The sequence below is a fragment of the Chiloscyllium punctatum genome, chromosome 1 (assembly GCF_047496795.1).
Source record: "Chiloscyllium punctatum isolate Juve2018m chromosome 1, sChiPun1.3, whole genome shotgun sequence".
Lineage (NCBI taxonomy): Eukaryota > Metazoa > Chordata > Chondrichthyes > Orectolobiformes > Hemiscylliidae > Chiloscyllium > Chiloscyllium punctatum.
The window spans coordinates 65,445,244-65,470,769 of record NC_092739.1 but is presented as its reverse complement, the minus strand read 5'-3'; the positions used below and the strand labels follow the sequence as shown (position 1 = coordinate 65,470,769).

The 25,526-nt window shown below is 40.5% G+C and overlaps 1 protein-coding gene across 6 annotated transcripts in view; it reads left to right on the top strand.

The window, feature by feature from the left end:
- Positions 1 to 25,526, top strand: part of LOC140471282 (RELT-like protein 1) — a 96,236-nt gene that overhangs the window by 60,899 nt on the left and 9,811 nt on the right. For all 6 annotated transcript variants that reach the window (XM_072567425.1, XM_072567427.1, XM_072567376.1 and 3 more), the window contains exon 5: positions 19,145 to 19,384. In XM_072567425.1, coding sequence (XP_072423526.1) covers positions 19,145 to 19,384 — 240 coding nt within the window. The remainder of the gene's footprint in view (positions 1 to 19,144; positions 19,385 to 25,526) is intronic.

The following is a 25,526-nucleotide window of genomic DNA, read 5'->3' as shown; positions in this document are numbered from 1 at the left end:
CCCCAACCCCCAGAATTGCTTCGTGCCATGTGGTTTTCTTTATCGTTAGGTATATTGGGTTACACTTTTTATCGGGACAATCACGAGCTGGTCGGAAAGGGGCCTGGTGAACTGTGACGAGACCATTATACCAAGTACCATCCCCGAGGCCATCCCCATAGGACTTAAGATGTATCTCAGAGCTGCGGTACTGTCTCTGATTATCTACATCCCCACAATTTACTAAACTGCCTGCATCAGCGTCTATTACTTGTGGATTATCAGACTCTGGAACCGTTAATAATACATATGAAAATGATATATGACAAAATCCCAATACTAAGAGGGCTAGCATCATAACTCTAAGCATTCCCAGTATTCTAAACATCATGCTGAAGCACAAAAAGATTTAATATACAATCTTACAGAAATAATCCCGCGCTCACGTCGCCACTGTATAATCAGTTATGCAAAGTCTCTTTAGTCTGAGTTTCAGTGGGTCTTGCGTTGATTCGGCTGTCCAGACTTCTTCCTCAACTGGAGGGTCCACTGGCCCTTTGATCTGAGTGTAATAAGTTCAGCCTTTCTCTGCTGTCCTTCTTGCCATTTCGGTAGTCAAAAGAGCCTGGTACGGCCCTTCCCAGTCCGGCTGCAATTTAGTCTCTATTCATGATTTTACTAAGATCCAATCGCCCGGCCGGATGGGATGAACGGTGAATTCAAGGGGTGGAGTCTATGTCAATAAACTCTGTTTCCTGAGGAAAGACAAAGAGGAGGACAAGCCCAGTATATACTTCTTTAAAAACAAATCTTTAGTTTTGGGAATTGGCATTCGTTCCCAGGTAAGGTAATCCAAATAAGATTTCATAGGGGGATAGTCCCAAATCTTTCCTTGGGGCTGTTCGTACTCGCAAGAGAGCTATAGGTAAACATTTGGTCATGGGCCACAGCCCATGATGGAGCACTTAACAAGGACTGTAAACTTGGATACTCTCTTTTATTTCTTCCTTTTTCTGCCTTTATATTCTATGTTTTGGTTTATTTTTATGTTTTTAAGATGGCACCAGAAAGTGGTGACACTATACAACACTTCTCACTGTATTTTGTAACAAGATACACGTGACAATAAATACATCAAGCTAAATCAAATAATTCTGCTGTTTGTATGAACTTCCTGTGCACAAATTAACTGCTTTTCCACACTGTATCAATGACTATACTTCAGAAGTACTCCAGTGGCTGTATTGCTTTGGGACATCTGGCTGATGTGGAAGACCCAAATAACTGTCTTTGTTTTATGTTTTGGTGGGAATCTTAAGAAAGCATTGAAAATGAGGGCTATGGAGTCATACTGGATTCCGTGGATTTGTGAACTGTGACTCTATTAGATAATGGAGTTAGTGAAATCCATCTGTAAAACTTGACAAACTAAAGGGAGCAATGGCCTAAAATCCAGCATAGGGTAAGTATTCCTGGTGCCTTTGAGGGAGCATGTAAAGAACTATTTGGAGAATTGAGTCAGCATAGCTTATATTCTTCATTCCTGATAGCCTTGCAGATAGTATGGTTTAGGGAGCTGGGATGTGGATCACTCCCCTCATGTTTCCTGGAATCTGAATTGCTCTTGTATCCACATGTTTGTTTATTTTATCATTGGAAAAGCCATTATTTATTGCCCATTCCTAATTGCACTTGCAAAGGTGGTAGTGAGTTATTGCCTTGAATTGCTGGAGTCTGTTGGGAAGGTATCCTAAAGTAGTTTGTGCCCCAGTATTGAAGGTACAGTAATGTATTTCCAAATCAGGCTGGTGTTAGACTTGGAGGAGAACTTGAAGGTAGTTTCTGTGGCCCTTGTTACGGGTATGGGAGATGAATTGTTGCAGTGTATCAACAGTTGGTACACGGTATACCAGTGTGCTAAGCAGCTGTCACCTGGGTGATATCCCACTCATTTCCTGTACCAAAGACAATCTGCAGGAGTGCTTTGTGCATGGTGTTGGAGCTGTGTGCATTTGGGCAAGTGTAGCATATCCCATCATACACCAAAACAAAAAGTGCTGGAGAATCTCAGCAGGTCTGGCAGCAACTGGGTAGTAACTGTTTCTCTCCACATGGATGCTGCTAGACCTGAGTTTCTCCGGTGCTTTAGTTAAAATTCAGATCTCGAGCATCTGCAGAACTTTGCTTTATGTTCCACCACATTCATGACTTGTGCTTTGCAGGTTTGGCAAGTCAGATGATAAGTTACCACAGAATGTCAATCCTTAGACCTGGTGTTGTAGCCATTCTATTTATCTGGCTAGTCCAGCCAAGTTTCTAGATAATGCTACCTCCACGATTTTGATGGTGAGGGATTCAACCACAGCAATACTATTGAAGAAAGATGTCTAGTTTCCCTCCTTGTTCGAAATCATCATGAGTAGCAAATAACATTAGCACCACTATTTGGTAAAAGTTTGAAAATTATCGCACTTTTGCTGCATGCTCTGCTTCATTATGGGGAGTTGCAAATTGGGCTGAATGCCATTCAATCATCATGGAGCATCCAAAATTCTGACCTTGTATGATGGAGGAAAGTCCTTTTTTTTAATGAAGTAGCTGAAGATGGTTGTTGTTAGGCTCTGTTCGCAATAATTTCCTGCACCAATGTCCTCCAAAGAGGTTTCTTCTCAACTAATAGTATAATTTAGTCAGCGAAGGGACTTATTGATTCCGGTTGACTTAGATTTTACTGCAAACGATCAATGGTGGACTCTGTCAAGTGCTACTTTGGTATCAAGAACAGTCATTTTCACCACATCTCTGGAATTCAGCTCTTTGGCCAAACTTTAATATTTAATTGGGAAAGAGGAAACTATGATGCGATTAGACATGAGTAAGGAAGCATGGACTGGAAGCAATTGTTCCATGGTAAAGGCACATGTAGAGACTGTTTAAGGAACAGTTGTTGAGAGTGATGAATAAATATGTCCCTCTGAGACAGGCAAGAAAGGGTAAGATAAAGGAACCTTGGATGACGAGAGCGGTGGAGCTTCTCGCCAAAAGGAAGAAGGTAGCTTACATAAGGCGGAGGAAGCTAGGGTGAAGCTAGGGTCAAGCTCAGCTCTAGAGAATTACAGGCAGGCGAGGAAGGAGCTCAAAAATGGTCTGAGGAGAGCCAGGAGGGGGCACGAGAAAGGCTTGGCAGAATGAATTATGGAGAACACAAAGGCATTTTATACTTGTGTGAGGAATAAGAGAATGGTCAAAGAAAGAGTAGGGCCGATCAGGGATAGCATAGGGAACTTGTGTGTGGAGTCTGAGGAGATAGGGGAAGCCCTAAATGAGTTTTTTGCTTCTGTCTTTACAAAAGAAATGAACTTTGTAGTGAATGAAACCTTTGAAGAGCAGGTGTGCATGCTGGAATGGATAGAACTAGAGGAAGCTGATGTGCTTAAAATATTGTCAAACATTAAGATTGACAAGTCACCAGGCCCGGGCCAGATTTGTCCTCTGCTGCTTTGGGAAACGAGAAATGAAACTGCTTCGCCACTTGCAAAGATCTTTGCAACCTCGCTCTCCACTGGAGTCGTACGTGAGGACTGAAGAGAGGCAAATGTAATTCCTCTCTTCAAGAAAGGAAATAGGAAAATCCCTGGCAATTACAGACCAGTAAGTCTTATGTCTGTCGTCTGCAAGATGTTAGAAAGGATTCTGAGGGGTTGGATTTATGACCATCTGGAAGAGCATGGCTTGATTAAATGCAGTCAACATGGCTTTGTGAGGGGCAGGTCATACCTCACAAACCTTATCGAGTTCTTTGAGGATGTGACTAGAAACATTGAGGGTCAAGCTGTGGATGTGGTGTATATGGACTTCAGCAAGGCATTTGATAAGGTTTCCCATGTTAGGCTCATTCAGAAGGTCAGGAGGAATGGGATACAGGGGAACTTAGCTGTCTGGATACAGAATTGGCTGGCCAATAGAAGACAGCGAGTGGTAGTAGAAGGAAAATATTCTGCCTGGAAGTCAGTGGTGAGTGGTGTTCCACCGGGCTCTGTCCTTGAGCCTCTACTGTTTTAAATTTTTATTAATGACTTGGATGGGTCAGCAAGTTTGCAGACAACACAAAGGTTGGAGGTGTCGTTGACGGTATAGAGGGCTTTTGTAGGCTGTAGTGTGACATTGACAGGATGCAGAGATGGGCTGAGAGGTGGCAGATGGAGTTCAACCTGGATAAATGCGAGGTGATGCATTTTGGAAGGTTGAATTTGAAAGCTGAGTACAGGATTAAGGATAGGATTCTTGGCAGTGTGGAGGAACAGGGGGATCTTGGTGTGCAGGTACATAGATCCCTTAAAATGGCCACCCAAGTGGACAGGGTTGTTAAGGAAGCATATGGTGTTTTGGCTTTCATCATTAACAGGGGGATTGAGTTTGAGTCGTGAGACCTTGTTGCAGCTCTATAAAACTTTGGTTAGACCGCACTTGGAATACTGCGTCCAGTTCTGGTCACCATATTATAGGAAAGATGTGGATGCTTTGGAGAGAGTTCAGAGGAGGCTTACCAGGATGCTGCCTGGACTGGAGGGCTTACCTTATGAAGAGAGGTTGACTGAGCTCGGACTTTTTTCATTGGAGAAAAGGAGGAGGAGAGGGGACCTAATTGAGGTATAAAAGATAATGAGAGGCATAGGTAGAGTCACTAGCCAGAGACTATTTCCCAGGGCAGAAATGGCTAACACGAGGGGTCATAGTTTTAAGCTGGTTGGAGGAAAGTATAGAGGAGATGTCAGAGACGGGTTCTTTACACCGAGGGTTGTGAGTATGGAATGCGTTGCCAGTAGTAGTTGTGGAAGCAAGGTCATTGGGGACATTTTAAGAGACTGCTGGACATGCATATGGTCAAAGAAATTTGAGGGTGCACACATGAGGATCAATGGTCAGCACAACATTGTGGGCTAAAGGGCTTGTTCTGTGCTCTACTGTTCTATGTTCTAATTTAAACCAAAATGAGACCTGGACTCTGCCAACATTGAAGATGGTAATGTGTTACAGCTGAGAGGAGGGGTGTGATGTCAATCAATCCTTGCTATTTCATCAGTTGTACTGGTTGTGAAAATTAGTTGATTGAATTACCAAAATGGCAAATTGCTTTTCTTTAGTACAACTATCCAGAATAAGAGACATGTCCGCAGATGACTTTTAAAAAATAAATTGATTATTTTGAGCCACGAAACAAAACTTGACTCTTAAAACAGTGGCAAGTACTGATTAACATCTAAGATGAGATCCAGAATTGGAAAATATCCCTTTAATCCCATTTGCAGACGTGCAAACAAGACAAGTCTTTGCAGAGATGAGAACTTTTCTTTTTAAAAAGTAAAAGAGTAATAACGCCTGTGGGCCAAGGCTCCACTTTCCCACATAACTGACATTCCTTGTCTCATTTTTGAAGAAGGGTCACTGGACTTGAAGCGTTAACTCTTGAGTCTTCTCACCACAGATGCTGCCAGACCTGCTGTGTTTCTCTGGCAATTTCTGTTTTTGTATACACATTCCTGGGACTATTCTCAAGTCTAACTGTACCAACTCTTTAAAATTTTATATCCTTCCCTAAAGTGTAGCATTTGACACGCTACTCAACTTTATGCCTCATTTGTGGTTTATAAGTGTTGAGTAAAAGTTTTGCCTCCTTTTCTCATTAGCTTGTCAAAAATCTCAATGTCTGCTTTTCAGTAACATTGCACTTCAGTGAAGGACTTTGGGTGTTTAGCTACCTTCAAAATCTCGATAAATGCAACCTGTTGAGGCTGAAATTACTTGGGTTCATCTACTTACGTCCATGAGCTTCTGCATTGACTGCTAATGGTTGAATACCTGAAGAATAGTTCAGTAATTAAAATTACAGACAACATGCTGTCATTAATGAATCAAGTTGTGAAATTAGTTTGCCTGTAGGCTCAGTTTCCATGTTTTAGATTATCACTGCTGTGTTCATTGAGAGAATGATAAATTGCAGCTTTGCATACTTATCAGAGTGTAGTCCTTGCATTCTTGGAACTAACCAGATCTGATTCAGAGAAATTGCAGAAATGCTGAAAATGGGAAAGAAATAAAAATGCAGAATATGTGATCATGCTTTGAATGACAGTAAAAATTCACCCCATATTTTTACCTTTTGGAATTTGATTTTGCTGTATCCTCAAATTAAGTTGAGTGGGTATTTTATTCATTCTGATTTACGATACTCCTAATTAGTTGACTTTAAATTGTCACTCTGCAACACACTTTTTGCAAAAGGTAGGTTTATTTTTATTCTTTAATGGGATGTGACCACTAATAGCAAGGCCAGTTATCCATCCTAATTGCTCTCTATTTGGTTCTGGTGAGTATTTCAGTGGCAAGATTGCACAGGTTGTTCAGGCCACTTCAAAGGATAATTGAATCCCACTCACCATCACAAGGGAAAAATAACAGATTTCCTTCCACAGAGGACAGGAGTCAGATGTGTTTTTATGACAAATAATGTTCATTTTCATGGTCGTTATTATGAAGATTTTCAATTTCAGATTGTATAAATTACTTTTAACTTCACTAGCTACCATGGTACTTTTTGAACCTATGTCATCAGGATCTGGATTAGTGTTGCTGGAAGAGCACAGCAGTTCAGGCAGCATCCAAGTAGCTTCCTGAACTGCTGTGCTCTTCCAGCACCACTAATCCAGAATCTGGTTTCCAGCATCTGCAGTCATTGTTTTTACCCCTATGTCATCAGGATACTGGCCCATACCTCTGGATTATTGTGAAGAAAGTAATATACTGCAGATGCTGGAGATCAGAAATACAAAGTAGCAGTGGAAAAACACAGCATGTCTAGCAGCATTTGAAAGGAGAGAAACAAAGTTGATAATTCCAATATGACTTCTTCGGGTGTATATTCATAGCCCACTGACATAACCAGGGAAGATGGTTGTGCGATGGTAATGACCATATGGCATGACATTCTTGAACGTTCTGCTTGAAAGCCATAATCTCTACCACGGTTATGATGAGGTCCCGTATCTACGCTTGCTGGAAAGGAGATCTAACGCTTGCTGTTAGCACCAGAGTGATCACAAAGACCATTCAACAACTCGACCAAGACCCCCTCCGTTTGTCTAAACCTCTGCAGCATGTTGTAGCCTGGATCTGTGGGTAGTGATGGTAAATATTCCAATTTATTTCCATCACATGGCTAACCACTTTGTGCTCAAGCTGTTCAGATTTTCAAGTCGATACCTGTTTGGCCACAATATAAACACACTTTCCTTGTTCATCAAGTCCAGTAGTGAGACCTGAAATCGGTGATCCTGTCTCAGACACAGGGATACCGTTCACTATACCACAAGATGTGAACAGAGATTGTAGTTTTACTAAACAGAAACTTAAATTGCTGGAGTCAGAATTTCCGATCAACAGTAAACACTGATTCCAATCAGCTGTAATTATTATGAGCACTTTAAATACAGTTGAATCGCAGTCAGCCTGGCCTTGTTACACTTAGCCAATCACTTAGATATCAGGTATTATTAACACAGCCTGAGGAGGACATTGCAGCAAAGAGCATGAGTCCAGGTGCTATGTTGATTTCCTGGTGCTAGGATTCCAGGTATCTGCACTGGACTAGAGTTGCTATGTGATGGTGCAGATCTGTTGTTGTGGTCCATATTAAGTGATATAGGTATAACTATGAAAAAGCAGAGTAAGGCATCAGAATAGAAAAGAACCATGATGAAGAGTCAGAGATGACTTAATTGAAGCATATAAGGTTCTGAGGGACTTGACATTGGTGGATGTGGAAAGGATGTTTCCTCTTGTGGGAGAATCCAGAACTAAGGATCATAGCTTAAAAACAAGGGAGCATGGATGTAAGACTGGAGAGTGTGGTGGAGAAAAAAATAAAGTGCTCTCAGGAGGATTGAGAGTTGCAGAATCTTAGATTCTTGATTATCAAGGGGATGAAAATATTTGATCAGGGATATACAGGAATACCAAGGGTAAAATCAGATGAGCTGTGATCTTATTGAACAACAGAGCACGCTCGAAGGGCTGAGTGGCCTACTCTTGTTCCTTGTATGTGTTTCCAGCCTGTACACTTAGTTAAATGAATAATTAATGTAGAGAATGTTTGTAAGAAAAATAGAACCTTTTAGAAGATTTGTATTTTTTTCTTCAGTTGGAGCTGTCCAAAAGGTTGATAGATTTTCTTTTTGCCTAAATACAAAAATAGTTGCATGCGAGTAGTTTTTCTGCGATTTAATAGCCTAAATTTACAGCTTATTAGAATACAAAATGTGTTCTTGATAAGTTTCCTGCTGCTTATTCACCAAATATTGCCACACTCAATATGACTTTGACTTGCATCTTTACTTCTGGGGTCAATTTCTAAGAATTTTCAAATTTCCTCGCACCCTGCTTCAAGTGATTTTACCAGTAGAGGGAGGTTGTCTTAATGAGAAGATGTGACTGATCAATGGTGCTTTGGAATTCTGCAAACTTAATTTATCTCACCAAGGAATAATCTGACACTCTTTCAATAATGCTCTAAGCCCCTAATCGTGGGCTGGGAAGCCCAGAGTGGAACGCTTTCAGCGGCATGGCATGGGCTGGGAATCTGGTGGCGCAATGCTGTAGCAGTGGAGAAGGAAAAGTTGGATTCTCTTAGAATAAAATTTTTTAAAAGATAACTAAGTTAATGTGAATGGCACCTATGTACAGAGACAGTATACAGTTTTCACTACTTTATATTTAATACACACTATAATATATTCTAACTAAAGCCCCAAATCCCATGCTCACTTTGTTTTATTATCATGTTTAACCTTAAATAATCTATGCTTGCATGCTCTGTTTTTCACATCCTTTAGAAGTGTGCCATTTATTGTTTTCTCATTCTCCTATCAAATGTATCACGCCAGTTTGCTGAGTTGAAGCTGTTTGTTATATTGTCTTGTCTCTGTCTTGTTGGAGCCTACTGGTATCATCATCATTGTTCTTTGCAGTTCTTGGCTTTGTGTCCTCTTTAGATTTTGAAATTGTGCCTCAATTCCCCATGTCGACTTCACTAATATTATATCAAAAACACCAATGATCTTAGTGAAAATCCCCAAGATGTAATACTGTATGCCTGACTCCCATCCAAAAGAACAGTCATCCTGTATAGTGCTGATTTTTTTCTATTCTTTGACCAACTTTGGGTTCATTCTGCTACTGCCATTTTCATCTGTGGTCTTCAGTTTTGCTAATCAGTCTATTACTGTTTTCCTTTATTGTTATTTTGAAATCCCAATTTGCGTTTCTTTACTTGAAATAAAAGGTGATTGGAAAAGTGTTGGGTTTTATGTTGCAGTCAAAGGTGGGGGAAGAAACACGCAATAGATGGTAACAGTGTCTCAGAACAAAAATTAAAGGGGCTGCTAATGGCAGCAGAGAAAATATGTAGCTGAAGGGCATGTGTTAATAGGAGCAATGCAGTCAGTTCTGCTGAGAGTAAACCCATGAAAATGGGCATTTGGTTTGTGGAGAGGGCATGCCGTTAGTCAGACCCCGCCTTCCACTATGATATTTTCTTTTTTTTTCCTCAGCCAAGGATGTCTCCTTACCAAGAATGCCAGGGTACTCAGCATGTCTTACCCATTTCTTGCCCTTCTACCTTCACTTCATCCCCTCTCCTACAATAATGACAGGGGTTTCCTTGCCTACCCCACTAGTCTCCATGTTCAAAGGATCATCTGTTGCCATAACCGCCACTTCAAGCAGCATTCCACCACTGTACATGCCTTACCCTTCACTCTCACTCTCTGCATTCCATATGGAGCATTCCCCCATCATACCCTAGTCCATTCCTTTGTCACTTTCAACATCTCTTCAGCTCCCAAGATACCATAAGACCATAAGACATAGGAGTGGAAGTAAGGCCATTCGGCCCATCGAGTCCACTCCGCCATTCAATCATGGCTGATGGGCATTTCAGCTCCACTTACCAGCGTTCTCCCCGTAGCCCTTAATTCCTCTGGACAACAAGAATCTATCAATCTCGGCCTTGAAGACATTTAGCGTCCCGGCTTCCACTGCACTCCGTGGCAATGAATTCCACAGGCCCACCACTCTCTGGCTGAAGAAATGTCTCCGCATTTCTGTTCTGAAATGACCCCCTCTAATTCTAAGGCTGTGTCCACGGGTCCTAGTCTCCTCATCTAACGGAAATAATTTCCTAGCATCCACCTTTTCCAAGCCATGTATTATTTTATACGTCTCTATTAAGTCTCCCCTTAATCTTCTAAACTCCAACGAATACAATCCCAGTATCCTCAGCCGTTCCTCATATGCTAGACCTGTCATTCCAGGGATCATCCGTGTGAATCTCCGCTGGACACGTTCCAGTGCTAGTATGTCCTTCCTGAGGTGTGGGGACTAAAACTGGACACAGTACTCCAAATGGGGCCTAACCAGAGCTTTATAAAGTCTTAGTAGTACATCCCTGCTTTTATATTCCAGCCCTCTTGAGATAAGAGACAACATTGCATTCGCTTTCTTAATCACGGACTCAACCTGTATGTTTGCCTTTAGAGAATCCTCGACTTGCACTCCCAGATCCCTTTGTGCTTTGGCTTTATTAATTTTCTCACCATTTAGAAAGTAGTCTGTGCTTTTATTCTTTTTGCCAAAGTGCAAGACCTCGCACTTGCTCATGTTGAATTCCATCAGCCATTTCCTGGACCACTCTCCCAACCTGTCTAGATCCTTCTGTAGCCTCCCCACTTCCTCAGTACTACCTGCCTGTCCACCTAACTTCGTATCATTGGCAAACTTCGCTAGAATGCCCCCGGTTCCATCATCCAAATCATTAATATATAATGCGAACAGCTGTGGCCCCAGCACCGAACCCTGCGGGACACCGCTCGTCACCGGCTGCCATTCTGAAAAAGAACCTTTTTATCCCAACTCTCTGCCTTCTGTTAGACAGCCAATCCTCAATCCATCCCAGCAGCTCACCTCGAACACCATGGGCCCTCCCCTTGCTCAGCAGCCTCCCGTGTGGCACCTTATCAAAGGCCTTTTGAAAGTCTAGATAGACCACATACCTTCCCATGCCATCACAGAATTTGCTATACTTGCCCTATTATCTCCTGTCTCCTCACTGTCCACAAATACACCTTCCAGGTGAAGTAGAAATTTACTTGTACTTCTTTCAGTCTTGTCTACAAACTGTGTTTGCTGCTCACAATGTGTCTCCTCTTTGCTGACTAGACTATATGCACACTGTGTATGAATGTTTCGCAGAACACTGCTCCCCACTAAGAATGACCCCAATCTTCTGGTCACTTACCATTTCATTAAACCATTTTACTCTTGTGCTTATGTTGCTGTCCTAGTCCTGCTGCAGTATAATGGCAAATTCCAACATCAGCTGGATGAACGACACCTTCTTTTCCACTTCAGTACTTTCACATCCTTCAGGACTACACATTGAGCTCAATAACTTCAGACTATGAACTCTGTCATCCAGTTTCATGTCCACCGTTTATACCGCGCTGTCCTGACACAGCTTCCCAAATGAATCGAACTGCTTGTTGTGAGTGCTTCCTTTCGATTTGGTGGATGGATTGTAGGATGTTTGCAGCTGTCCCTTCATTCTATGTTAGAAATCTAAGAAAAAGGTGATATTTTAAATAATCACATGAGTTTGGCTTGGTTCTGTTTTAATGTCTTAAATTGGTTTTATTTTTCTACTAATGTCTCAGTGAAATCACCAAAGACTGATTTGATTTATTTATTTAAGTGAAACAAGAATCTTTTGAAATAACTAATCATAAAGAAGCTGAATACAATATTTTGTAATACTTCATCAATATACCTAGCTTGATATTCTTGGGTTCTGCAGCTTCAGACCTTTTTGAATTGATTTTGAAAATCTACTTTTCTCTCTCCACCAAACTCCTGCTATCACAAAGTTCACTGTTGTTCCTCTGTAATCTACACTAATAATAATTGACCTAGTTCTGTGTGCAAGTTTGTCTAACCGCAGAGTATTAATTTGATTGTTTAATCCAGACTGCATGCAGGATATTTGGAGAGAAATAAAATCTATTAAAACCAGTAACGTATCGTTTGATTTCCCATACAGAAGAAATGGAAAGAAAAATGTATGTTTGTAAATTAGGTGTTTTGTCGCCCTCTAGTGATGGTTGTAGATGGCTATCTTGCAAAAGAACAATTTGAAATGTTTTCTTTGCAGTTGACCAATGTGCCAAATTTGTAAGTAATGGTTTATGGAAACTGTAGTGGTTCTGACGAAATCAAGTCTTTTAATGAATAAACATGGTGGTGAATAGGTGATTGAGAATGGGTGGCTGTATTGGGCGGTCAAGTTGGGGGGAGCTGATTTAGGAAATTTGGTTGTATTGGTCCATTCAGTTGTGTTGGTTAGTCTCTTGAATTAGATGACGTGTTAACCAGTGTAGCATTCCCATGAAGGGTATGCTGCTAAGCCCTGCAAATCTAATCTAAATCTTCAATCTTGAGGTCAGGATTGAAGACCTTCATGCAAAGTGCTGTCCAGTGTAAATCAGGGCATCAAGAAACTTGGCTGGGCAATTACAGCACTGTGCACATGCAATGGTCCACTAGAAATAGGGTCATAAGAAATAGGAACAGGCCATTTGGCCTCTTGGGCATGCACCACCATTCAAGAGAATCATTGTTGATCTGACATTCCTCACATCCACTTTCCTACTCGTCCCTGTAAACTTTGATTCCTCTTGTAATGAAGAATGTATCTATTTTAGCCTTAAACATTCACAAGGATTCTGCAAGGAGGTCCAAAGAGAGACAACCCTCTGAGAGAAGGAATTCCTCCTTCTCAATTTTAAATTGACACCTCTTTACTCCGCGACTGTGCCCTTTGATCCTAAACTCTATCATAAGTAATCCTTTCAGCATTTATCCTGTCAAGCCTCATAAGAATCTGATATGTTTCAATTAGATCATCTCTTGTTCTTCTGAACTCCAGTGAGTACGTTGGATTTACATGTATTTGGAAAGGCAAGTACTAATTAGGAATAGTCAACATGGCTTTATGTGTGGGAAATCATGTCTCACTAAGTTTTATTGAGTTTTTTGAAGAAGTTACGAAGAGTATTGATAAGGGTAGAGTGGTGGACATGATCTATATGGGCTTTCAGTAAGCCATTTGACAAGGTTCCTCATGGTAGATTGGCTAACAAGATTGGTTAGATCACATGGAATACAGGGAGAACTAATCATTTAGATTCAAAATTAGCTCAAAGGTAGAATTCAGGGGGTGGTGGTAGAGGGTTGCTTTTCAGGCTGGAGGTCTGTGACAAGCGGTGTATGCAAGGATCTGACTGATCTTCTGCTTTTCATAATTCATATAAATGATTTGGATGTGAACGTAGGAGGGATGGTTAGTAAGTTTGCAGATGACACCAAAATTGAAGATATAGTGGACAACAAAGAAGGTTTATCTCCGAGTATAAGGGGATTTTGATCAGATGAGCAAATGGGCTGAGGAGCGGCAGATGGTGTTTAATTTAGTTATGAGGTGCTGCATTTTAGTGGGACAAATCAGGGCAGGACTTATACACTTAATGGTAATGTCCTGGGGAGTGCTATTGAACAAAGATCTTGGAGTGCCAGTTCATAGTTCTTTGAAAGCAACATCGTAGATAGACAGAGTAGTGAAGAGATGGCAAGTGTGCCAAATGCTTTTATTGGTCAGAGCATTGAGGGTAAGAGTTGGGAGGTCCTGTTGTGGCTGTATAGGACATAATTACTCCACTTTTGGAATGCTGCATTCAATTCTGGTCTCCCTGGTGTAGGAAAGATGTTGTTAAACTTGAAAAGTTCAGAAAAGATCTACAAGGGTGTTGCCAGGACTGGAGAGTTTGAGGTGTACATAGAGGCTGTTTCCTTGGAGAATCTGAGGGGTCACCTTACAGAAGGGCCAGAGGCAAAAAGCACAGGTTACAAATTCATTAGTGTGGAAAGGGTGAAGAGTCAAAGTATTTTTCCACAGGTAGAGGAATCCAAAACTAGAGTTTAAGATGAGATGGGAAACATTTAAAAGGGATCTAAGGGGCAATGTTTTCACACAGTGGTGAGTGTATAGAATGAGCTGCCAGAGAATGTGGTGGAGTCAAGTCCTGAAGAAGGATTGCACTCGAAGCATTAACTTCTCCACCTCTTGATGCTGCCTGGCGGTTCTTCCAGTTTCCTGTTGGTTTGCAGAGGAAGTGGTGGAGGCTGGTACAATTACAACATTTAAATGGCATCTGGATAGGTATATGATTAGGAAGTGTTTCGAGGGATAGGAGTCAAATGGTCAGTATGGACAAGTTGGACCAAAGGGTCTGTTTTTGTGCTGTACATCTTTGAGTAGAATTTAGCCTTTGCTCATGAGCCAATTGCTCTATACCAGGGATCATCCCTACCAGTTCTCTGAACTTCCACCAATGAAATATTACTTCCTTAACAATTGTTTGTAGTACTTTTTCAACTTTTTAGTTGTTAAGGTAATCAGCTTATAATTGTGTTTTTTGCCTCTGGCCCTTTTTGAGTACTGCCGTCACATTAGCAGTTTTCCAGTATTTCTCCACAGTCTAAGAATTTTTTGAATATTGAAACCAATGCATGCACTTTCTCTTTTTAGTTATCCCTTTTAGGATCCTAGGGTGCAAGCCATCAGGACCAGGGGACTTATTTGCCTTTACCCCCATTGGTTATTCTAATACTACTACTTTAGTGGTGGTGATGGTACTTAATTCCATCCCTGTATTCTTTAGTATTAATGGGAAGTTTAAAGTATCTTCCACCATAAAGACTGATGCAAAACTCTGTTTAACTTCCCTATAACTATCTCCCCAGATTCATTTTCTAAGGGGCATATGTTTGCTTTCACCCCACTCTTCATTTTTATTTATTTAGAAAAAGGCCTTATTGTCAGTTTTTGTGTTCCTCGGTAGTTTGCTGTCATAGTTTATTTTCTATCTTTGTTATCTTTTTAGTGTTTCTTGCTTAGTTCTGAATTTATCGGGACTACTTCGGGACTATCACTGGCTTTTGCCTTCTTGGATGCTTTTTCTGTCAACTTAAGACTCTTCTTAAACCAACCATGGCTAACCAAGGAAGTTATCCCTCTCTTAGAATCCTTTTTTTTTACTGGGATGGATTTTTAAGAATCCTGAATTACCCCCCCCCCCCCCTCTTAAATATCTGCCTTGCTTGCGAACTGTCATTCCTGTTAATCGATCTGCCTATTTCACTTCAGTTAACTTCATCCTCATTTCATTGTAATTCCCTTTATTTAAGATAAAGTCAGCTGTTTCCAATCCAAGTTTCTTACTCTTGAACTGAATATTTAAGTCTGTCATGTTATGATCATTACTTCCTAGGTGACCATTTAATCTGAGGTCATTTTTTAACCCTGTCTCATTACCCATTATCAGATCCAGAGGTTGGCTTCGTGATGTAATGCTCTCAATGATCCACTTTGAACTGTCAGTTATGCTAGTTCCAAGTGCTTTAATAGAGTTATGCTATATTATCCCTAATGCAGTCTATGAATTTGTTGTTGTAGCTACCCTTTCCAATTTGATTAATCCAATCAACATTAAGATTACCGTCACCCATAATTATTGTCCTATTCTTTTTATGTGCTCCTATTATTGGTTAATTTGTAGCCTTTCCTACAGAGTAGCTATTATTTGGAATTCTGTATACTGCTCCTATAAATGTCGTCTTCCCTTGTTTGTTTTTACCTCCTGTCCAAATGAAGTCTACTTCGTCCAAGCCTCAATTGTCTCTCATAACTGTCGTTTCATCTCTTATCAACCGTGCTATCCCACCATCTTTTCCATCCCTACTGTCTCCCTGAATGGCATCAAAGAGTATGGAGATAGTGCAAGAAAATAATTCTGAGGTTGATAATCGGTGATGATCTAATTGAATGGCAAAAGGGGGGAAGGTTTACAGGAGATGTCGGAGGCAAGTTTTTTTTATACAGAGGGGAACGTGAAGACTAGAATACAATAGCACTATTTAAGAGGAAGTGAATAGAGAGATAAAGATTATCATGTCGCATTAAGATACAAAGTCTTCTAAATTTGTTCTGTTATTGAGTCTCCATGCACTTTCATGGTTCCTTGGTACAATATAACATTCACACATTTTGTCCCTTCCTTCTATTTTCTGGTAACAATTAGCCCCATCACGAACCTACATCCTTCCTTCTCCTTTACCTTTGATTTCCTAATTCTCTATGCAACTGAACACCCCCGACTAATTAGATTAAGGCTTTAGAATCTTTGTATCTTTATGTCCTAGTGTGCAACACCCAAATCCAGATTTTGTTCCCCTGGACATTGGAAAATTTGTACCCATATTTAGTATTCTTTAGCTTCTGGAAATTCAGCTTTGTCTTCCATTGTTTTTGTTTCCTTCTGTTTCACTGTCTCCCTTGTCTCTCTTTATCTGCAAATGTTTGAGCTTGCGTGCAGTTTCTTTTTTAACAAACTCAAAAATAAGTGTTTTATAGAAAACGCCTGTGGAATTTATTCTCCAGCATGTCTTTGGCTACCTTTCAAAATAAACCAATAGATTTTACTGAACCTCCAAGAGAGGCATCTGACTAGTGGAAATGCTATGGTGACATCTTAGTTAGTTGTGTGAACTAGGCAGCTCAAACTGCTAGATGCCTACACTGGGCACGATTGTTTCTCTGGGCAAACAATCCATTCAGCCATCAGATCTTCAAGCAAAATCTTTAATAAAGATATTAAAGGATATATCAGTTATACTGCTACTACTTCTGGCAGTGGTGTTGCGGTATTTCTGTTGTGGGGGTGAGTACTAGAAATAGTAATTCCTAGTTATATGTAATGGCCAACTGAATGAGCACGTTCAACTTTAAAAATTAATGCAAGAATTTCTCATTGAGCAGAAAACATTAAGCAGAAAATACTTTTAATATAGCAAATGCTGGTATTCACCTTAGTATATAATTGGATAAGTGATGGGTCAAAGAACAGTGTTTTTCCAAGATTACCATATTAACATGGAGCTGGAGGGTTCAAATATGAAAATAATTCAGAGATTAACTGTAACATAATTGTATAAAGCACTTTGAACTCGCATAGCTGACAGTTCAAAGCGTCTCTTTCAACAGATTCACATTTCCTCCTTGGTCTCTGACAGAAATTGAATTTACTGATGAATCATGAAGTTGGTTTGAAGAGTACTTTTTTGTTTGAGAAGATGGGAGATGGAATTTTCAGTATTCGGAGTATGCAGATCTGGTATATGCTGTTATGAGACGAGTGTGTAGACAGGATTGGTGCTCACTTATTGAAACATACAAGATGCTTACAAGGCTTGACAGGGTAGATGCAAGAAAGTTGTTTTCCCTTTTGTGGGAGAGTTTCAGACCAGAGGACATAATCTCAAAATAAGCGGATGCACATTTAAGAGAGAGACAACGATCAATCACCAATATGTCGAATTCTTTAGTATAGGGACCTCTTGAGGCTGGATCACTTAATATATTTAAAGCTGAATACTTAACCTGCGATTCCCTCACTGATTATGTGGAAAGGGCAGGACAGTTGAGTTAAGGATCAGTCTGGATCTTATCAGGAGTGGACCAGACTGTGGGCTGAATGGGCTGTTTCTATTTCTTATGGTTTTACGATGAGGAACTTGTAGGTTCTCTCTGACTTTTGCTATTTTTCCCCACATGCTCTGCCCAAAAGAGTCTCTGGGGACAATTGACTCTCCTTTTTTGTCATTTGTGTTGCTTCAGGTTTATGCCAGCAAAATATTTGTTGTTCCCTTCTGCAGCATGGCTAACAAGGAGAGTCCTGTTCTTACCACCTGCAGTTAGGCATATTGAAAGATGATTGAAAAATATTGAAAGAAACAGGTTTATAATTGACCTGTTTAGGCACATTATAAACACACCTTCCTCAGTCATTAGTGGGAGTCAAACCAAAAACTTCTGAGACAAAGGCAAAGTGTCACAAAGCTGGTCCCTTTTTTTTCTAAAAGCTGTTCCTTTTCTCAAGGATACGGTGTCCTTGGTTTTTTTTCAGAAGGGTCATAAACAGCTTCCAGTTCTAATTAGACTGGTTTGTTACAGAGGTTAAAGGGTATTGAGAGGCCTTTTTGTTTATATGTAAACAGGTGAGACTTCAGGCCAAAGTGGTCATGTTTTAGAAGTGACCTGTATGATGAAAAGGGAGTGGTCAGCTCTCGAGCTGAGCAGTTCAATCCAGAACCAGTTAGGAGCTCAACAGTGAGCTGTGAAAAGGCTGCAAAAGCTCTCTCTCTCTCTGTCTTTCTGCCCTTCTAACTTCAACCATTTGTTCTATTTTTATTGTTTTTTTAATCGTGTTTGCTTTTGGGACAGTTGTGCATATTCGGAACAGAATAATTAAGTTGAGTTTGGATAGACTGAGTTCTTTAGGGATTCTCAATTCTGTTCTTTGCATTTCATTGTGTAATTTTGTGAATAAATGTTTCAGTTTTAAAACCTGGTAGTCAACCTAGCTAACTTCGGGTAATTTTCACTGGACACTTACCGAAACAAATTGCAAAGTAATGGTCTGGGCTGCCTGCTTAAGAATGTTTTGAGTGATCTGGCCTAGTCCATAACAAAGGAATGCTACCCGCTGTGCCACAGAAACTCTGTTAGTCAACTGTACTCTGTCCAAACAATATTTATCCCAAGTTTCATAAGGGAATACCTTACCACACTATTCATTTCTTCAGCAGTCATTCATGTTGTCCAAGTGGCTACTTTTGTTTTGAAGGATATATCTTCAAAGTATATATATGTTAAAATGACTAAACTGATTTCTTATAGGGTTTATGTAATTGGAAAACCAAGGACAATTTAGTTCCATTACTCAAGTTAGTTTTGAACTTAAGTATCTGACAGAGTTGTTTAATTCACTAAGCATATTATTTCCAAAGATGTTATTTAAATACATTTGAAATAGCTAGAAAATGAATTGTTAAAGTTAATTATTGAAGCTAATTGATGCTTGTTTGCTATTCATAGTATTGTGAATATTTTCAGTCTTATCCATTGAGCATTAATTTCCATCTATTGTTTTTCTATATCAAGCCCTACAAGCCCCAGCAGTCCCAATGGTCCTCCCAGCCCTGTTACTCCTGACAGTCCTACCAGCCCTGTATCACCAGCTGGAAGCCTAACAAATCACTCTGCACATGAACGTCATCTGCATACTGTTGGTGGAATTGCAGGGAAAAGCACATGCTCACGTTGCAGCCGTCGAAAATCGAAGCGGTCAAAGGACTTCAGAAGGAGTCGAGCTGGAGAGGTCACAGTATTTGCTGTGGGAAGGTACAATAAATTGTGGAAAACTAAAATTATACTGAATGGTTTGCATTTCATTTGTCCTGTGTAAGCAAATAACCGGCTGGTGGATATCCAGTTTGAGTTCTAAAGCTTTTTGTTTGCAATCTATGCTTTTGGTTTAATAGTTAAAACACTTTAAGCCTTAACTTCTTTAGATCATTAAAATAAGGTAATAGATCTCATCACACTGTTGGAAATCTACTTCAATATTTTATGTGTGGAAACTAACTGAAGAATTTTAATAAGTGGGTGAAAGATGAATCTACTGAATGGAATACAAAAACAGAAGTGCTGAAATAACTCAGCAGGTCTGGCAGCATCTGTGAAGGGAATTCAAAATTAACGTTTTGTCTGGTGACCGTTCCTCACCTTTTGAGAAAGGGTCACCAGACCAGAAATATTAACAATGATTTCCCTTCATAGATGCTGCCAGAACTGCTGAGCTTTTACTGCAACTACTGTTTTTGATTTACAGCATACACAGTTCTTTCAGTTTTTACTGCTAAATAGCGTGCTTGCTAAACAAAGTAAATAGACAGTGAAGGAGGTACAAAGTGTTTTAAACAGAGGGCCATCAAAATTAAGAAAGTATAAATCAGAATAATTGAGACAATTTAAAGAGGTATGAACATTAAAATAATCCAAGTTGTATTAGATATGATGTGCATAAGTAATGAACAAGAGTTGCAAGGTGCTAAAATAAAACATGATAATTAACATGGAGGATTATGGAGAAATTTTGTAGGAATAATTTTGTAGTACACAAATCTGAAAAGGCAGCAGGAGAGGCTGATTTAAGGCTGCTTTAAAACAAGACTAATGGGGACTTGACCTTGCTAAGCAGAGTCATGAAGTACAGAAGCAAGGAAGCTATGCTAAGCCTTTATGCAGATTGGTTATGCCTGAGCTGGAGTATTGTGTTCAATTCTGGGATCCATGTTTGAAGGAAAATGTGTCATTTTGTTCTAGACTCCCCAAACTAGAGGCACCTGCTCTGTGTCTATCCTGTCCAGCCCGTTAATAGTTTTGCATGTGTAAATGTCTCATTCTTAACCTCAAGAGAATAGACCCAACTTACTCCACCTCTTATCATTGACAATCCCCTCATCCCAGGGACCAATCTTGTGAACTTTTGTTGTACTGCTTCCAATATAAATACATGATTCTCTCTCATTGTTAAATTTGAAAGGATTTGATTGCAGCATTGAATTCATAATACCCAAGCATTCTCGAATTCATAAAGCTATTGTTGAAATAACACATCATGCTTCATAAATTGACAGTTTACATGACAATCCAAACATTTAACATGTTACTAATGAGTAGTATGAGGCAGGATAGGCCTTTCGTCAAAGGAGGTAATATAGTGCAGAGCATGGTGGATTGAATAATGAGTAAAACAACTACAGAAAATGCTGGAGAATTTCAGCAGGTTTAGTAGTATCTATTGAGAGAAAAACAGAGTTAATATTTTATGTCTGTGAGTCCTTCTACAGATTCAGTATCCTGTAAGAGAAAGAATTCCTCCTCTGTCTGAAAAGGCCCACCTCTGCCTTTTGGTCCTAGACTTTCTCACAAGAAGGTACAACCTTTCTGTGTCTACCCTGTCAAGATCTGTAAAAATATGATGCGTTTCAATAAAATCACCCCTCATTCTTCTAATCCACCAATGGGTATAAACCCACTCTACTCCAAAAGCCAGGAATAAAAGAATGACGAGAGAAAGATTAGGGCCAATCAAGGATAGTAATGGGAAATTGTGCGTGGAGTTCGAGGAGATAGGGGAAGCGCTAAATGAATATTTTTCGTCAGTATTCACACCGGAAAAAGGCATGTTGTCGAGGCGAATACTGAGATACAGGCTAGATATGATTGTGGTTCACAAGGAGGAAGTGTTAACAATCCTGGATAGTGTGAAAATAGATACGTTCCCTGGGCTGGATGGGATCTATCCTAGGATTCTTTGGGAAGCCAGGGAGGAGATTGCAGAGCCTTTGGCTTTGATCTTTATGTTGTCATTGTCTACAGGAATAGTGCCAGAAGACTGGAGAATGGCAAATGTTGCCCCCTTGTTCAAGAAGGGGAGTAGAGACAACACTGGTAATTATAGACCAGTGAGCTTTACTTCAGTTATAGAGTCATAGAGACGTACAGCACAGAAACAGACCCTTCGGTCCAACTTGTCCATGCTGACCAGTTATCCAAACCTAGTCTAGTCCCAACTGCCAGCACCCGGCCCATATCCCTCCAAACCCTTCCTATTCATATACCCATCCAAATGCCTTTTAAATGTACTAGCCTCCACCACTTCCTCTGGCAACTCATTCTATACTCGTACCACCCTCTGCGTGAAAAAGTTGCCTCTTCGGTCTCTTTTATATCTTTTCCCCCCTCACCCTAAACCTATGCCCTCTAGTGCTGGACTCCTTACCCCAGGGAAAAGATTTTATCTATTTACCCTATCTGCGTCTCTCGTGATTTTACAAATCTCTATAAGGTCACCCCTCAGCCTCCTCCACTCCAGGGAAAACAACCCTAGCCTATTCAACCTCTCACCATAGCTCAAATCCTCCAACCCTGGCAACATCCTTGTAAATCTTTTCTGAACCCTTTCAAGTTTCACAACATCTTTCTGACAGGAAGGAGACCAGAAGCGCACACAATATTCCAAAAGTGGCCTAACCAATGTCCTGAACAGCTGCAACATGACCTCCCAACTCCTGTACTCAATACTCTGACCAATAAAGGAAAGCATACCAAACGCCTTCTTCACTATCCTATCTACCTGTGACTCCACTTTCAAGGAGCTATGAACCTGCACTCCAAGGTCTCTTTGTTCAGCAACACTCCCTAGGACCTTACCATTAAGTGTATACATCCTGCTAGGATTTACTTTCCCAAAATGCAGCACCTCACATTTATCTGGATTAAACTCCATCTGCCACTTCTTAGCTCATTGGCCCATCTGATCAAGATCCTGTTGTAATCTAAGGTGACCTTCTTCATTGTCCGCAATTGTTGGACAAGGTTCTAAGAGACGATTTATAAATCATCTAGTGAGGAATAAGTTGATTAGGGATAGTCAACACTGTTTTGTGAAGGGTAGGTTGTGCCTCACAAACCTTACTGAGTTCTTTTGAGTTAGTGACCAAACAGGTGGATGAGGGTGAAGCAGTTCATGTGGTGAATATGGATTTCAGTAAGGCATGTGACAAGGTTCCCCACAGTCGGCTTTTGCAAAAAATACGAAGGTACTGGATTGAGGTGGTTTAACGGTTTGGATCAGAAATTGGCTGGCTGAAAGAAGACAGAGGGTGGTGGTTGATGGGAAATATTCATCCTGAATTTCAGTTACGAGTGGTGGACTGCAGGAATCTGGTTTGTGGCCATTGCTGTTTGTCACTTTTATAATTGACCTAGATGAGGACGTAGAAGGGTATGTTAGTAAATTTGCGGATGACACTCAGGTTGGCGGAATTATGGATAATGCTGAAGGATGTTGCATGTTAGAGAGGGACATAGATAAGCTGTAGAGCTGGGCTGAGAGATGGCAAATGGAGTTTAGTCCGGAAAAATGAGAGGTGATTCACTTTGGAAGGAGTAACAGGAATAAAGAGTACTGGGCTAATGGTAAGATTCTTGGTAGTGTAGAAGAGCAGAGAGAGATCTCAGTGTCCATGTACATAGATCCCTGAAAGTTGCCACCCAGGTTGACCAGGTTTTTAAGAAGGCATACAGTAGAGGGATTGAGTTTCGGAGCCACGAGGTCATGCTGCAGCTGTGCAAAACTCTGGTGCAACTGCACTTGGAGTATTACATACCATTCTGGTCACATAGGATGGATGTGAAAAGCTTTGGACAGGGTTCAGAGGGGACTAGCTAGGATGTTGCCTGGTATGGAGGGAAGGTCTAATGAGGAAAGGCTGAGGGACTTGAAGCTGGTTTTGTTGGACAGAAGAAGGTTGAGAGGTGACTTAATATAGACATATAAGATAATCAGAGGGTTAAATAGGGTGGACAGTGAGAGTCTTTTTTCCTCCGATGGTGATGCTAGCATGAGGGGACATAACTATAAATTGAAGAGTAATAGATATTGGACAGTTGTCAGAGGTAGTTTCTTTACTCAGCAGTAGGGGCCTGGAATACATTGCCTGCAACAGTAGTTGACTTGCCAACTTTAAGGGCATTTAAATGGTCATTGGATAAACATATGGATGGAAGTGAAATAGTGTAAGATAGGCTGCAGATTGGTTCCACAGGTCAGCACAACGTCGAGGGCTGAAGGGCCTGTACTGCTTTAATGTTCTGTTTTATTCTATCTTTCCTGAGAACATACACCATTTTCCTGCACTATCCCTGAATGCCTTGTTAAAATCTAGAAATCTATCAAGCTCTCCCTTGAATATACTTAACAACTTAGCCTAAACACACTCTGAGGCTAAGAATTTCAAAGATAAACCACTCTGAGTAAAGAGATTATTCCCCATCTCCGACCTAAATACCTGTCCTTGTTATTGACACTCCAGCCAGGAATCAAGTTAGAGAATCTCTCTGCCTCCAATAGATAAGGGACCCAAAACTGTTCACCGCATTCCAGCAGTGATCTGATTAGTACCTTGTGTAGTTTTAGCAAAATCTTTTTTTATATACAGGTTGTTCTGTTGTAATGCGTGTATTGTTAATGCACATTTGCTATAACGTGATTGACAAATTGGGGACACTGTTTCTAAAGTGCGAACTTTTATTGGTTAACACACAATTCCAGCCCCATTAACTTAAATGCTGCCGCTATTATGCGATTCTCTTGTAACAAGGGATTGCATGAGAAGGAACTACTGTATTATAGCAGAACCGATTGTACTCCATTCCCTTTGAAATAAAGGCTAATATTTCATTTACCTTTCCTATTGCCCACTGAATTTGGATGATTCTTGTGATTCCTGCATAAGGATCTCAAAATCTCTCTGTGCTACAGCTTTCTACAGTCTTTCTCTATGGAAATAATAATCTTCTCTTCCTGCAAAAATGCATTACTTTGCATTTCATGCAATCTGCCAGTGCTTTGCCTCACCTGTCTATATCCCTGTATGGACTCTGTTATCCTCACTATTTGAGCAGCAGGTCAGGCAGCATCCAAGGAGCAGGAGAATCGACGTTTCGGGTATAAACCCTTCTTCAGGAACCCTGAAGAAGGGCTTATGCCCGAAACATCGATTCTCCTGCTCCTTGGATGCTGCCTGACCTGCGCTTTTCCAGCAACACGTTTTTCAGCTCTGATCTCCAGCATCTGCAGTCCTCACTTTCTCCTATCCTCACTATTTGCCTTCCCACCTATTTTTGTTGCATTTTCAAACTTGATGATAGTACGTTCATTTGCCTCATCCAAGTCATGAATGTATTTTCTAAATCATTCTAGTCCCAGCACAGACCCCTGTGGTACTACACTAGTTTCAGATTGCCATCCTGCTGATGCTTCCTTTATCCCAACTTCTAATCCTACCCCAATGCTGTGAGTTCTTCCCGTATTAAGTAGCCTTACATGTAATACATATTGAACATTTGTTGGCAATCCAGATATCCACTGGATATGACATTTGGAGTGTTGTGTGTGCTTGTATCAGGAAAGAGAGACTTGCCATGGAGGAAATTGAATACATGTTTACCAAACTAATTCCTAGGATAGAAGGATTATCCTATGAGGAAATCTTAAATATACTGGGCCTTTATTCTCTGGCATTTGGAAGATTGAGAGGTGATCTCGTTCGAATGTGCAAAATTCTTTCAGGACTTGACCAGAGTAGATCCAGGAAGGAAGCTTCTCCTGGAGGGAAGTCTATAACAAGGGAAAGGTATTTATGACCGACGAGGAACAATCTCTTTACTCTGAGTAGTTTATCTTTGAAATTCTTAGCCTCAGAGAGCCGTGGAGGCTAAGCCATTGAATATGTTCAAGGCAGAGCTTGACAGATTTCTTCTAGATTTAGCTCTAATGAGGGATTCGGGGATAGTGCAGGAAAATGGTGTTGATACAGAAGTTAACTATGGGCAGGGTAACTATAGCTGAAAATGTGTTGCTGGAAAGGCGCAGCAGGTCAAGCATCCAAGGAGCAGGAGAATAGACGTTTCG